General features: G+C 34.5%; 1 protein-coding gene across 2 annotated transcripts in view; it reads right to left on the bottom strand.

The window, feature by feature from the left end:
- Plpp1 (phospholipid phosphatase 1) overlaps window positions 1–15,988 on the bottom strand; it is a 92,615-nt gene that overhangs the window by 54,085 nt on the left and 22,542 nt on the right. Inside the window, exon 2 of one of the 2 annotated variants that reach the window (XM_076857289.1) lies at window positions 2,985–3,139. The exons of the other annotated variant lie outside the window; for it this stretch is intronic. Coding sequence (XP_076713404.1) covers window positions 2,985–3,139 — 155 coding nt within the window. The remainder of the gene's footprint in view (window positions 1–2,984; window positions 3,140–15,988) is intronic. 2 annotated transcript variants of the gene reach the window in all.

The raw sequence follows: 15,988 nt of genomic DNA, 5'->3' as shown, positions 1-15,988 counted from the left end.
ATCCCAAGTTCAAGGCCAGCCTCTGCAACTTAGCAAGACCCTATCTCAAAAATAAAAAGGGCTGAGAATGAAGCTCAGTGTTTAAGCACCCTTAAATTCAACCTGCAGCGCGCATGCACACGGGTGTACACACACACACACACACACACACACACACACACACTCTCTCTTTGGCCATCTTTCTTTGGAGCATTCATGTATTTCTCACTAATTTATAAGAAGAGATTAGGCCTTTTTCACATATATCCACATGCATTTCTAGTTTGTAATGATGTGATTTGGGTCCCATGAATAAAACACTATCTCTTTATATACTGGTCATGAAAAAGCACCGACTATAACCATTATTTTAGGTAAAACATTTTTACTAGAAGCTTATATCATAGACTAATCAAGACCTAAGAATAGCAACTGCTCAGGTCAGTACTCAAGTCAATTTAAAATAACAAGTCAGAAATAGATAAGAATTTTCTATTATCAAACTATATATGTTAAACCCTAGACATAGTGTACTTATTCATTATAACATGTAGATTTGAGATTTAACACTGACTTCATTGTTACTATCAAAGTTAATTCACTACTCTCAAAGTTTATGCATACATTCAAGTTTTTACCTTCTTCTAAAAATGTAAAATTTTGCAAAATTAAACATATGGGAACTGCTAAGGATAAGTACACCTACAGAAAGCCAAAAAATATGGCAGGTGGGGAAAACCCAAAACAGAAAAAAAACTTTGAGCCATACAATTAAGAATTTAAAATCTTCTGAATCTGGTACCTTTTTTTGCTAGCTAATACAGCAGAGCATACATTAATTTTTAAAAAAGATTACAGACCACAGATTTTTAACTATCACTGCTTTAAAATGTAGATTTTCTATCATCAAAATCTTATTGCTGGGCTGGGACTATGGCTCACTGGTAGCATACTTGCCTTGCATGTGTGAGGCACTGGGTTCGATTCTCAGCACCACATAAAAATAAATAAAATACAGATCTATCAACAACTAAGGGAAAAAATATTTTTTAAAAAATCTTATTGCTTGTCAAATTATAAAGTGTATGTATAAAGTTACACCAAACATAAATCATTCATATTAGAGAAAATAGTCAACTACATCTGATATTATGTATAAAGATTAAACAAACCTACCCTAGGAATTTGCAGGCATCCTCTCATATTAATCCACAAGCCATAAGCACAGCTAAGGCCCAGAAACTGGACAAATACTACTAATATTTCTTTTAATATAAGTAAATTTGCATTAAAATATCTTTCCAGGTCAATCCTCTCAAACAAGCTCACAGTAATCAATATCTAAGATTTATACCAAGTCTTTTTCCACTACATTTTTAAAAATATAAGAACTTATAATGTTTTTCATCTAAACTGATACTTTCATATTTATTTCAAAAACATGTCAAAGTAAAACACAGGGCACAAAATTGAATCTGCAGATGCTCTTAATATGAAAATGGTTGCACTAAAGGAAATAACACTGAAATGTTAATAAAATAGTTGTCTTCAGGTAATAGAAATATAAGGGTTATTTTCTTTCTATTTTTAAGTTTGGTTTAATATATAAATGAGTATGTACTATTTTTATAACTAAATTTTTTAAAAAATAATGAAGTGGACCAAATTAAGCAATTAAAAATAACTTTCTAATCCTCAATCAATGATCTCCTCAAATACAGGAGTAGTTTTTTTGTTTGTTTGTTTGTGTTTTTTTTTTTTAAACTATGTGATAATTGCTTGAAAGAAAAAATGGTTACAACAAATACTTTGTGCCTCCTGCAAGTTCAGTAACACTAACTATTATCATGTAAGTGACAGTACTGCATGCTTCCCTGTACACTGTTCACAAGCCTAATGGCTAAAATAGGTATTGCCAGTTAAGGTAGAATTTACTTTTTAAGAAAAAGTAACTCCTTAAACTAAATCCCAGATTTTCTCTCCTTTATTACTATAAAAGCGGTTCCAATCAAATTAGAATTATTATTATATAAACATACTTATATATCTTAGAACATAGTAAAATCCAAGTCCCTTTCACATGTTCAGGATGAACATCAAGGTGGGGAAAATCTGCCAGTGAAAAAGCAAAATGAACTCAGATACATGAACTGGAAAACCAAAGAACGAGGTTATTATTCATAGCCAATTTGAAGGCAAAATAGAAATGAAAACCCAAACAGTTCTGTTGTGAACCATGACTGCTGAACTGCTAAGAGACTAAAATTTTAAGTCAAGTACCTGGGAAAGCCAACCGACAAGAGGCAGGAGGTCAAAGAATGCATATATGTGGCCTGATCTGCTGTACTCTTTAGACATTCTAGACATTTTAAGTCCCTTCTATTTCAAAGTAACACAGAAAGACAAAGGGCAAGGTTTAGGAACTGGGACCAATTTTAACTCACTGGTGAATCTTAACCTAGAATGGAAAAAAAAAACAAAACAGTGAAACCCAATATTATCCTAAAACTATCTAAAGATCAACACAACTTTAAAAGTAGTGGTAATTTTAATGTATTCTTAAGATTTTATTTTGCATGTGTATTTAAAAATCTTTGTTTTGTTTCCTCAAATTTAGTAAGTAAACCTATCTCCATTTTTATGATCTCAATTATCACTTATTAGTATGAAAGCAAGCATAATCTTAGTTTCAGCATTGCCATAAAATAGCTTACTGAACTTGAACAAGTATATAGGCCTAAGAGGAATTGGTCCAAATTATTTAAATGAACCCTTCCATCCTAAAATAATCATGCTATAATTCTTTAGGAGACATCAAGTGGGTAACACCCACCTTTAACAGGAGAAACACCCATGAATTGAAACAGTGGGTATATTCTTCAAGCCACCATACACCACATCAACAATGGTGAAGACATGTCTTGATTCACTCCCACCCAACTCCATCACATCATCCAACCTTAAGCACAACAAGCCCAACACTACCTACTTATTAATTTACTTACAGAGGAAATGGGTAAGCCAACCCCCACTATGATGAGGACAGTAGATGTGACGGTACTGTCATGGTACGGAAACTTGATGCTGTTGTCTGTACAGAAAAAGCCTCTCTGAAATGGATATATTTGGCCCCAATTTAGAACAGTCATAGGCATGGAAGCTGTTGGGGAAGGGAAAAAAGACAGACATGATTAAACTCAATTCACTTCTTTAGGAAGTAAAGTCTACTGAATGGAATGCAAATCTTAGTTACATTTTGCCCTTTCTGGAAAAAGATAAATACTTCATAATATCCAAGAGTGAATTCTGAGGAAACCATGCAACATTTGCTTATCCAAAAATAAATTCTCTTATTTGCATTGACCTCTGATTCTAAGGACAATCCATAAAAGAAATCCCCCAGGGAGAGGAACAAAATTGGCCCACTGAAAAATGAAACTGAGAAAACAGGATGGTTTTCTATTTTAAATTCTATAGCTAATTCAGATTTAATTTAATTATTTAATATCTTAATTATTAAAGGAAAAGGCAAAGTTCTGGAAATAAATTTAGCAATGGCATCATAACAGTCAAATGTGGTTAAGTAGAAGAAAGATGTAAGAATTTGTTTCACATTAGAATGTAAACTAACAGATTTAGAAAAAATAAAAACCTTAAGTATATTTGATCACAAAAAAAGAAAGGAACAAGCCCTCTGTTTTCCAAAGACAAATTAAAAAAAAAAAAATGGGCTTTTATTAACTCAGGCAGAGCTCCAAAACCATTTTAACATGTTATAGAGAAATAGTTTTCAGTTAAAATTTTCCATCTAAATAAAATGACCCTGAAAGACCAAAGTTAAAAAACTTAAAGCAACAATGTTTTTGATGATGTTTGTTTTGCTCTGTTTTTTGTTGTTGTTGTTGTTGTTGTTGTTGTTTGGGGTTTTTTGTTTGTTTGTTTGTTTTTGTGGGTTTTTTTTTAGAAGGGTCCTGCTATTTTGCCCAGACTAGCCTCAAACTCAAAAGTTTTCCTGCCTTGGCCTCCTGAGTGGCTGGGATTATAGACATGCACCACACGATGCCCAGCTAGCAGCTTCTTAATATGTTTAAATATACCATACTTTTAAGCTTTGTTTTATAAAATTCAAACATTCAAACACTGTATGCACAACACTAAGCTAAGCCATATATAGTAAAAACAGAATGCACACTCAGAAAATTGTTTAAAAAAAAATACCAAACTTTTTGGGAGAGTGATTCAAGGCTTCTGTATCTTTATTGTGATGGTAATTCTACAGCTCTATTTTTACTGTGTATACATTTTAAAAGACATAAGAGGCAGAAATATGCCATAAAAAGAGGAATATGAGTAATTATTAAAATGGCATAAAAAGGTATTTGGGAATTCAGAGGTCAAAGTAAATGAAAGTGAGAAAAGATCATTAAAGAGGAGGAACAAAGTAGAACTTGAAACAGCAGATAAATCACAGGCAATTGGGAGGGGCACAGAAGAGCAGTTAGTGGTTGAGGGATGCAAGGGCAGCATGAGAACTGCAACAAGAGTACAGAGGGAACAAGCAAGGAGTATCCAAGGTACATTTTACAGCATGCTAATACGAACTGCATGCTCACACATGCCAGGCACTAGGCTACACAGATCACCTTCATTCTTACTTCAACCCTGTATAGCAGGTACTATCCGTACTCCCATTTTTTACTAAAGTTATCATCGAAGTTTAGAGAAATAAAGAAATAAAGAACACTGTTGAAACTGTAAGTGGTAGAGCCAAGATTCCAAAGCAATCATTAAACATACGTCCTCCCATGGATACAAATGATCTGGCTAGAGTAAAATGATAAAATTGTGGCAACAAAGATAAGAGTGCCGGTCGTGGTGGCATATGCCTGTGATCCTAGCGACTCGAAGGCTGAGGCAAGAGGATCTAGAGTTCAAAGCCAGCCTCAGCAATGGCAAGGTGCTTAGCAACTCAGTGAGACCCTGTGTCTAAATAAAATACAAAATAGGGCTGGGGATGTGGTTCAGTGGTTGAGTGCCCCTGAGCTCAATCCCTAATACAAAAAAAAAAAAAGGTAAGAGCGGGGGCAGGACATGTCCTTAAAAACAGCTTGTTCAATCAAATACATGTTGCATTCATAATAAAAACTCAAAGTTAATGAAACAATATCTTCTTTTCTCCAAATTTTGCAAGGTTTTTAACTGGGCTTAAGATTTTTGTGTTTATTAAAGGATTATGGCTTAAAATACTGGCCTAGAAAAGACCTTATCTTGTGGGGATATGTGTGTGTGTGTGTGTGTGTGTGTGTGTGTGTGTATCACTGTCTTCTTTTGCTCAGAGTCAGCAACATGGTAAAATGAGAGTTTTAAAATTAACATCCAATGGATGAATGGATAAAGAAAATGTATGTTTAGCTACTCAAGAGGCTGAGAAAGAAGGATTTATAAACTCAAGGCCTGCCTGGGCAATTTATTGAGACTTTGTCCCAATAGAAAATAGAAAAGGTAAGGGATATAGCTCAGTGATAGAGCATCTTCATAGCATGTGTGAGGCCCTGGGTTTGACTGTCAGTACTAAAAAAAATTCTATAATAATCTTACACTGAGTTTTACCTGTTATGATAAATTCATACTGTATGTAACTCCCAAAAAGCATTGTTTTCGTTTTCTTGCAGACATCTTTCCAGGGAACTTTCTACCATTTTTCATTTTGAGACAGGGTCTCAGTAAATGGACAAGGCCAACCTCAAACTTGCAATCTTCCTGTCTCAGCCTCCCAAATTACTGGCATTATAGAAGTGCACAACCATACTCAGCTACCACTTGTTTTTCTTTACGTTTGCTTCTATATATACTAAATATTAGCATTTAGATTTATTCCACTGGAATATTTTGTAATAGCACATCTTTAAGGAAGTATACACTATATGTAAAATGGGAGGGATTTCAATTATCAATTAAAAAAGAATCAGAAAACACACACACACACACACACACACACAAACATTCCAGGTATTCATTTATCTACTTTTCCTGACAAATCATAGAAGAAATGCACTAAGACAAACATACACTGGCTAAGAGTTGAAAAGACTTGAAATATTTGTGCAGCACTGTTGGCCATGGTCCCAATAGGAAACAGACGGCACGTTCAAACTGAATAATTTGAGAATTAAATTAAGGAACTATTCACAAATAAATAGTCAGTGTTTAGAAAATCAACCAAAAGACAATGAAAAGAGGTGCGGGGCGTGGAGGGAGAAAGGAAGGAAGGCTAGCCAGGTAGCAGGCCATTCTTCTTCTGCCATGTTTTCCACTGTCCAAATCCACCTAGAAGCCAAAGGGCAAGGTCAGGCTCCTAGCACAGAGAGAGGGGTGGACAATGATAGAAAGAGCAGGTCAAATGAGACAAATACAGACATTCCAGTTCTGGAGGTAAGAGAAAAAGATAAGGCTAGGCAGGTCTTCAGTAGAGAATAGACAGGGCCCTGAAGTGGCTAACTCAAAAGTTTAATAAAGGAACAGGGTCTATATTAAGACTACGAATTAAGAATTTTGGACTTTATTCTATGGGTAAGGAGACACACAAGTTAATCTGTGCTTTAATGTAGTTTGGAGAGTTCTAAGACAAGCTATGTAAAGGGGAAAGCAATATGAAGGAAGAATGGAGGAAAAGGTGAGAGACAAGAAATACTGGTGTATATGAAGGGTTGAAATGACATAGCAATGGAAAGAGAAAAGAGATTTTAAAGATGTCTTGGGCTGGGGTTGTAGTTCAGTGGTAGTGCACTTGCCTGGCCATGTATGAGGTACCACATGTAAACAAATAAATAAATAAATAAAATAAAGATTCATTAACAACTAAAACAAATATTTTTAAAAAACTAAAAAGAGGGCTGGGGATGTGGCTCAAGCGGTAGCGTGCTCGCCTGGTATGCGTGCGGACCGGGTTCGATCCTCAGCACCACATACAAACAAAGATGTTGTGTCCGCCAAAAACTAAAAAATAAATATTAAAAATTCTCTCTCTCTCTCCCCCCCCCTTTAAAATATATATATATAAATAAAAATAAAAAAATAAAAAGATGTCTAGAAGGTTGTTCCTATAGATTGTGAACCATATAGGCAGACATGGATGTGTGTGTCTCTAAAACAAGCACATACATACACACTCTTCAAGCTTGGAATCTTGCAGAATATTTTTCATTTTGCCCTTACCCTAAGTAGATTACCATTTAATAGCATTCCCTCGGCAATCTTGCTTACAGTAAGCACTCCAAGGAATATTTATGGAATGAGTGAATAAACAAATGAGCAAAAGCCTCTGAAGCATGTAAATAATAATATGTATAACCATAACTTGGATCCTGAAAGTTTTAGATTATTTTTCTCTCCAAAAGAATCAAGCTCAAATAAACCAGGAAAAGAAAAGGTGGAGAGGTTGTGGGAAGAAAGGGTAAACAATCTGAAATTCAGGGATGTGCTGGGGAGGCTAGGTGTGCTCAGTAATAAGAATGCTTGCCTAGCATGTGTGAAGTCCCAGGTTTGATCCCCAGAACTGGTGGGTAGGGGGTGGGGGGGGGGAGTACTTTCAATTCTGTACTCTAAACAATTATCTCTTCAACTTATTGTCCACTGGGAACACAAACGTCTCAAAAAAAAATAAAAAATAAACAAACTGAATATACCCATGTTAATTGCTAAAACAAATTTAGAATTCACAAATTCCTGAAATCCTGAAGACAATTTTTGTACAACACAGCATTAACTCCAAGCAAAGTTTCAGACAGGGCTGTTATAGAAGCACTTCTCTCAGCAGTGCTCCTTACTTTTTACTAGTGAGAAAAGAAGTTGAGGACCCAACTGCCTCCTCTTTACTGATCCACCCAAAACAGAGATCTGCAGAAAAGCAGAATGATCAGATTTCCAAATAAGATGCTAAAGAGTAGGAAAAAAAAAAATCATACTTCAAAATAAGACTTTACAAGTAATTAACAATCAGCTCCTAGTCTTTTCTTTAGAACCACTAGAAACAATCAAATCTGAAATGGTATCACAAATTGCACATATACTCCACTCCATAATACAAATGTCATCTGACACATCTTCAAAGTTAGCAAAGAAACTAGCCATCTGTGACTTTGCTCCAAGATTCCTAAAGTTCTCACATTACATTCAACTTTATAGTATATAAGATATTATGCACTGTCACTAAAAAGGACAAATCATAATGTGGTTTCTTCTTCACCAATTAAAAAAATATATTTGCTCTTACTGGAAGCACTTAAAATAATCTGGACAGCCCATCTTATGAGCATTTAAATAGCAATCCTGCTAGTTTGGGAGCACAAATATGCTTAAGAAAAAGATTTGCTTTATAGCAAAAAGATTTATATCATGGTTGTTTGTGGATATTTACTTTCAGTCCTTAAAACTTTTACTACTCAAATGAATCATTCAATCATTTTACATAGCCCTTCACATACATGTCCAAGAAAAATAGAAACATTTATTGAGCAACTATTATAGGTCAACACTATGCTAAGGCATGTGCACATACAAGTATATACTGTCTTCATGTAAGAATATGTTTATATTTCACATTTCCTACAATATAAAAAAATTCAAAACAAAAACCCTAATTAATAATATAAATAAGAGCCATATCCATGGAAATGTGTTCATTATATTGTTCAGTAAGCAAAATAATTCGTAAGAACTTTATGTATGGTATAATTCCATCTATCTAAAATAAACTATTTGTTCACATATAAATCTACATTTGAAAGCACAGAAGAATATATAACTGACTTTTAAGCAATTATCTCCAGAAGATAGAAGATTTATTTCCTACCATATATACTTGCATGTCGGAATATTTCCCAACAAAAGTTCATCATTACATTTGAATTTTTAAAAATGCTTTATCATGTCAGTTGCAGTGCCACAACCTATAATCCAAGCAGCTCTGGAGGCTGAGGAAGGAGGATGACAAGTTCAAAGCTAGCCTCAGCAATTTAGCGAGGCCCTAAGAACTCAGTGAGAAATTGTCTCAAAATAAAAAATAAAAAGGGCTGGGGATGTGGCTCTGTGGTTAAGCACCCCTGAGATAAATCCCCAGTACCTCCCCAACCCCCCGCCCAGAAAAGCTTTATCAATGAAAACATTTTTAGGTATGTTTCCTAAAAATATGCTTACAACTTTTCTGAAATTATACATACTATCCTTTTCCTGAATTTCCCTTTACTAATATTATATATACAAGTATACTAAAAAGATGAAAAAGTAAAGAAGCGTGAAACCAGTCTGTTTTCTTATTCCATTTAAAAAAAAAAATAGCCTTTCATTTTATCGCTGGTTGGTACACTCCCAAAGAAGTAGGCTATAATGAAATAATTACTTTGTAAGTTATTCCTCTCTTGCAACTTTTTAAAAATTTGTTCTGATTAGTTATACATGATTAGTTATACATGATAGTAGAATGCATCTTGATACATCATACATAAATGATGCTATAACATAACATAACATAAATGAAGTTACATAAATGAAGATACATAAATGAAGTTATAACTTCTCATTCTTTTTTTGGTGGGGGAGGATCCTGGGGATTGAACTCAGAGGCACTCAATCACTGAGCTAGGTGGGCAGCTCAGTAATAAGAAAGCTTGCCTAGCATGTGTGGTTCGATCCAGCCCTATTTTGTTTGTATTTTATTTAGAGACAGGGTCTCACTGAATTGCTTAGCACACTTCGCTGTTGCTGAGGCTGGCTTTGAACTCACAATCCTCCTGTCTCAGTCTCCAGAGCTGAAGAGATGTGCACAACTACCCCCGGCTTAATTTCTCATTGTTCTCTTGTACATAATGTAGGATCACTATGGTCACGTAGTTATATATGCACACAGGATACTAATGTCTGCTCCCCTCCCTTCACTCCCCTCTGCCTAATCCAAAGTACCTCTATTCTTTCCTAGCCCCATCCCCCTTATTGTTAATTAGCATTTGCATATCAGAGAAAATATTCAGCCTTTTGTTTTTGGGAATTGGCTTATTTCTCCTAGCATGATATTCTCCAGCTCCATCCAGTTACTGGCAAATGCCATAATTTCATTCTTCTTTAAGGCTGAGTAGCTCTTGCAACTTTTGAGATCTATGATGATCTACTACATATAAAGTAGATAAATCATGATAACAATTAAATCTATATCTCCTAAAAACGTATAAAGCAGGGCTAATTTTTCACATAACCATTTCATCATAATATTTTGGGTCCTTCTAGAACATGTTTTTATAGAAAGTAGAAATAATCTTGAGACTCAACAGGCTAGTAAAAAGGGTTGAATATAAACCACAATGATGAATTAGTGATAACTTCTTGAAAAATCTTATAAAATAATGGCAGACCGGCAAGTGATTATAAAAGGGTGGCAATGCCTTTAATCATATAAAAAATAAATAAGTAACACTCTAGTGAGTTTTTTAAATTTCTCTTTTAAAAAAATTGTCAAAGTTAATTACATATTTATATAAGCTAGCTTCACTCTGATGGGAAAGAGACGATAGAAAATAATTCAGGGCAGTGCTATCTAGTAAGATTTTCTTGACAAAAGAAATGTTGAATACAATATGCTATCCAATATGGTAGACAGTAGCAGTGTAAGGCTACTGAACACCTGAAATCTGGCTACTGTGACTACATAATTCTAAGAATAACCAAATCTCACTAAAGTGAGATACAGTCATTGTTGTTATAGCAATAAAAAACAATTCTTTCTTGTTAGGCTTTCAAATATTCCAAATATCTCTTAAGTAATGGTTCTTAACTTCTTAGGGACAATTAAGGTCTTAAGACCCTAATGAAATTATGAACCCTTTACTTTAAAATATACAGATTTTTGACAGCTTTACTACTTGCATCCCACTGCAAAGAAAAGGACATCAATTAACACTTTCATTATAAGGACATGAGAAATATAACTTAATTAGTATTCTGAAGAGCACAGACTATAGTGATGAAAAAAAATATGACTTCAAAACTAGCTAGAATTAACTTAATATTCCTGATTCTTCACCTTTCTGGTTTTCCTTCCTCTCTTCTCTTCCCAATTTTGCCCTCCTCTGCTCATCCCCCTTTACTTTCCTAATTATTATTCTAAAATGTAGAATTGAAATCATTTATAGTATTATTAATGTTTATTGGTAATTTTATTTTTCCTGTTCTAATTTCAAAGGCAAAGGCTAGGGATGTAGCTCAGTGGTAGAGTGTTGGCTTAGCATGCACAAGACCCTGGGTTGTATCTCCAGCACTGCAACAACAAAAACAAAAACAAAATTAAAGAATAAAGCATAAATATATTTCTTTAAGGAAAAGTGAAAGCATTTATTGAACACCTACTATTTACCAGGTATTGCCCTACATATTATCTCTAATCATAACAATTCTATGTGGAAAAAAGACAGTCCTCTCAAAATCTGAATGTTTGAGAGAAGTCAGTAAATCATAGATCAAGATACATCAAAATATAAATTACAAAATAGCTGGAAAGCAACAATGAAAAGACTACAAATCAAAAGTTAAAGTATACTGCTAAAACACCACACACAAAAATTCCCGTCATGCCAGGTGCAGTGGCACACACCTGTAATCCCAGTGGCTAGGGAGGCTGAGACAGAAGGATCACGAGTTCAAAGCCAACCTCAGCACCAGCGAGGCGTTAAGCAACTCAGTGAGACCCTGTCTCTAATTAAATACAAAACAGGGCTGAGGATGTGGCTCTGTGGTTGAGTGCCCCTGAGTTCAATCCCTGGTACTCAGAAAAAAATTATAAGATAAAAAATAAAATTAAAAAATAAAAATTACATAGTCTTAGCTGGGCCCAGTAGCACCTGCCTGTAATCCCTGTGGCTCAAGGGGCTGAGGCAAGAGGATTTCAAGTTCAAAGCCAGCCTTAGCAACTTAGCAAGTCCCTGTCTCAAAAATTTATAAATATGTTCATATATGAATACACCACCAGTGAAACTCCACATCTTGTAAAACCACAAGAATGGGATTCTAATTAGAATAAATTACACTCCATGTATGTACAATATGTCAAAACACACTCTACTATCATGTATATCTAAAAAAGAGCAAATTAAAAATAAAGGACTGGGGATGTGGTTCAGCAGTTAAATGCCCCTGGGTTCAATGCCTGGTACCAAAAAAGAAAGAAAATTATGTAGTCTTAAATTCTTACATTAGAAATTAATGAAACAAATATTTGATGTAATAACTTATTTTTTAAAAAGCTCAAGAAAAGGGGCTGGGGATGTGGCTCAAGCGGTAACGCCTGGCATGCGCAGGGCGCTGGGTTCGATCCTTAGCACCACATAAAAATAAAATAAAGATGTTGTGTCCACCAAAAACTGAAAACAAATATTAAAAAATTCTCTCTCTCTTTAAAATAAAAGAGCTCAAGAAAATAAATGAACTATAGAACAGAAATTTAAAAATACAAAAATAGATAAACAAAATCAAGAATTTGGTTTTGTGTTTTTATGGGTCAATAATCAGTCTTGCTTTAGTTTTAAAAGGTAAGAGAAAACTGAAACAAATTATTTTTTAATTAATAACATTACTCAGATAAATTTTATAAGAAACTCATAGATACTAAGTAACTCATTCAAGAATAAACAGTTCTTGAGTGTGTACTAGAGCAGATAACCAGTATTCACAGCTGGTAAACAAGGAAGACAAGATTTTAACAAAATGTTTCTCTTCTTGACACTATATCATATTGCCACCTATCCTTCAGGAAAGGAGTCTAACCTGCAGGGACTCAGTATCAATAATTTTTTTTTTTAATGATCTTATCTCTTAGGCCACTTTCAATGTATGATTCCATGAGCCCACTCTGCTCTGTATAGACAAACACCTGATTTTCATCTGTTGGCCAGACTGGATGTGGAGTTAGAACTGCTCTATGTGACCTAGGACATCTCTTACTCTACTACACTTGGACAGTAGCCATCTTGATGTCTAACTACTCTTTGCTGAAAATGATGAAAGAGAGATGTGGAACCGCAGCAAAATTTATAATACTAATAAACACTGTAAGAACTGCTTGAGGAACTAATGCCTTACCAAAAATGTAATGGATAAAACTCATACAGAAGAAACACATTACATTTAAAAAAATCCAGTTTATGTAAATGTAACCATGTTTAGTCATTTTTCCACATGTATATATTTGGATATGACAAGTCTACAGATACTTTAATGAAGTTTGCCTCTACAAACTCTTTCATTTTCTCCTTTTAGCAGTTGAAGGTAAGAAGTAAATACATTTTTTTGTCTCTTTACCACTTTGTGTTATCTGAGCACGTTTTAGAAAGTTCTATTCATTCCAAACTGAAGTAATGTACTCTGTTTCCAAGTGAATTTGGACAAAATACATTTGGGGGAAAAATATGCAGTATTTTTGGTTTCTTTGGAAGTAGGTATTACAAATTCTGTCCAGAATCAAATTAAAAATTCTGCTTATCAAGTTATTTCTGAACATAAAGGCTTTTATTAATCTTTATTATAAAGGAATTAGATGTCCTAAGGTAAAAGAAGTCATTCAAAATTTTACCAACTTAGTGAAACTAACTTCGTAAGACAACTAGCTATCTAGTTTTCCTCTACTGTAGATCAAATGCACAGATTACTTTCTGATTATTAATCCTGATCATTTGACGAATGTTTCATTTCTAGTACATGGCTACCCATTTATATCTGGCACTCAGGAGACAAATCTGACCAAAGAGGATTTATCCATCTGGATTATCAATCATAAAGGGAATAGTTAATCACATAAGATTTTACTTATTAATTAAGCTTCCTCAGAAAGAAAGACAAAATCCATAATTTTGGAAAGCAAACAGAAAATCAACATAGCAAACTAAAAAGAAATCAACTACAGATGAGTAGCCCTTATCTGAAATGTTTAGAACCAGAAGTGAGTCAGATTTCAGAGTATTTTTTGGATTTTGAAACCTTTGCATAGATTTTACAGGTTAAGCACCCTTAATCAAAAATCCAAAACTCACAATATTCCAAAAATCCAGAACTCTTTGAACATTAGCACTGAAAAAACTTCAGATTTCCAATTTTCAGAATAAGAATGCTCAACTTGTATTCAGGAAACTAGGATGAGGAGAATAAAAGAAAAGTATAAAGGAAAATGAAAGGGCATTTTTCAAAAAAGCAGTAACAGGCTACTTTTTACTTAACTCTCATATGTCCTAACAGGGTGATAAATGTTGTATCTAAATCTTCAATAATGTTAAAAGTAAATATAATTACATTCTGATGAGAAAGAAACCTGTCCAAGGCCAATTAGGTTGCAGATTAACACAAATGCCACTTACAGATCAGAGTAGGAAAAGAACAATGTGCAGAAAAGAGGTCACTGGAGATCTTTAACAGAAAGACTGCAGCTCTCTAGAGAGTAAGAATTCTTAAAAAGAATTAAGGAATAGACAGAAATAACTTTAAAATGCTCTCTGTTAAAAGGAAGGAAGGAAAGAGAGAACAAATAGGGCAGAAGGGTAAATAATCTGTTTGTGTTCTAAAGAACAATAGTGAGCTTAAGTGGTGGAATGGGGTGAGGGGTCAGGAGATTTGAAAAATTCAAGAATAAGGATGAATGGACAGTGCTCCCAAGGGAGATGGCAGTTAATGTAAATGCAAGTAGACAACCAAGATCATCAAGAGTGGGGTAAGCTCATGCTGAAAAAACAAAACAAAAACTTTCACATTTGATTTATATAAGTTTCATTGCAGTCGAGCCCTGGGTCCTCTTTGCAGAGGCCATGCCTCTGTTTAGTATTGGCCCAGTGATGGAAATAGTATGGCAAAGACAGCAAGCTAAGACACTGTTAGCGTCCATATCTACTGCCATATAGAACATTTACAATTTAATCCTTGTAATTCTAGATCACAGCTCCAAGAAGACACAGATATTTTTGTTTTTGTCCCAAGCACCTAAGTCATTATCCAGAATAAGGCCCTCAACAAATATTTGATGAATGAACAAAGTCACTCTGTAAAACAGGTATTAGTAAATATTGCAAAGATTAAGGAGTGACTCAGAGAAGTAACTTAATTAAAGTCATACACATAATATACAAGGGTGAAATTTAAGATATTTAACAACTGGTACCATGCCAGCACTGTCATTCAGAACAGACACAGGTGATGCTGGGGAAGCTGCAACCTTTTAGTTATAGGATCATGGGGAAGAATCAGGAGAAACAAGGGGCTAGGGTTGTGGCTCAGTGATAGAGCACTCACCTAGCACACCTGAGGGCTGGGTTCAATCTTCAGCACCACATAAAAATAACATTAGTGGTTAAAAAAATAGGAGAGAAAAAGGTAGATTACAGGCAGGGCAAGGGAGACTCAGATATATACTGACTATCAGCCTTCACATTAAGTGGGACACCCAGGATTCTAACCTGTACTCATCTGATTCTAAAGCCTTTTTATAAATAAATCTGGAAATAGAACTGTTCAGTAAAGAGCAAGAACAGAAGACAACTGGAGGTTATGTAAAGAGTAGAAAATCTATTCAAACCAACTGGAATGAAAAAAGGAATTAGAAATGAATTAAAGATTAATAACTGAATTCAATCTATTGCTAGACAATTAAAAAAAAAACGGGATGGGGTTATGGCTCGGTGGGTAGAGCACTTGCCTAGCACATGTGAGGCACTGGATTCAATCCTCAGAACCACATAAAAATAAATAAATAAGATAAATGTATTGTGTTCACCTACAACTAAAATATTTTTTTAAAAACAGGATAATCCAACTAAAGTAGGGTAGAGATAAATAAGGAAGAAGAGAAATACAAACAAGCAGAGCAAAACTACAGCATGGAGGTCTTCAATTTCAGGTAAATAATTTGATTAAAAAAAAAATCAACACTGAAGCCAGGTGCAATGATATGTGCCTGTAGTCTCATCACTCAGGAGGCTGAGGCAGG

The sequence above is a fragment of the Callospermophilus lateralis genome, chromosome 5, assembly GCF_048772815.1.
Source record: "Callospermophilus lateralis isolate mCalLat2 chromosome 5, mCalLat2.hap1, whole genome shotgun sequence".
NCBI classification, from domain to species: domain Eukaryota; kingdom Metazoa; phylum Chordata; class Mammalia; order Rodentia; family Sciuridae; genus Callospermophilus; species Callospermophilus lateralis.
This window is presented reverse-complemented; position numbering and strand designations above follow the sequence as displayed.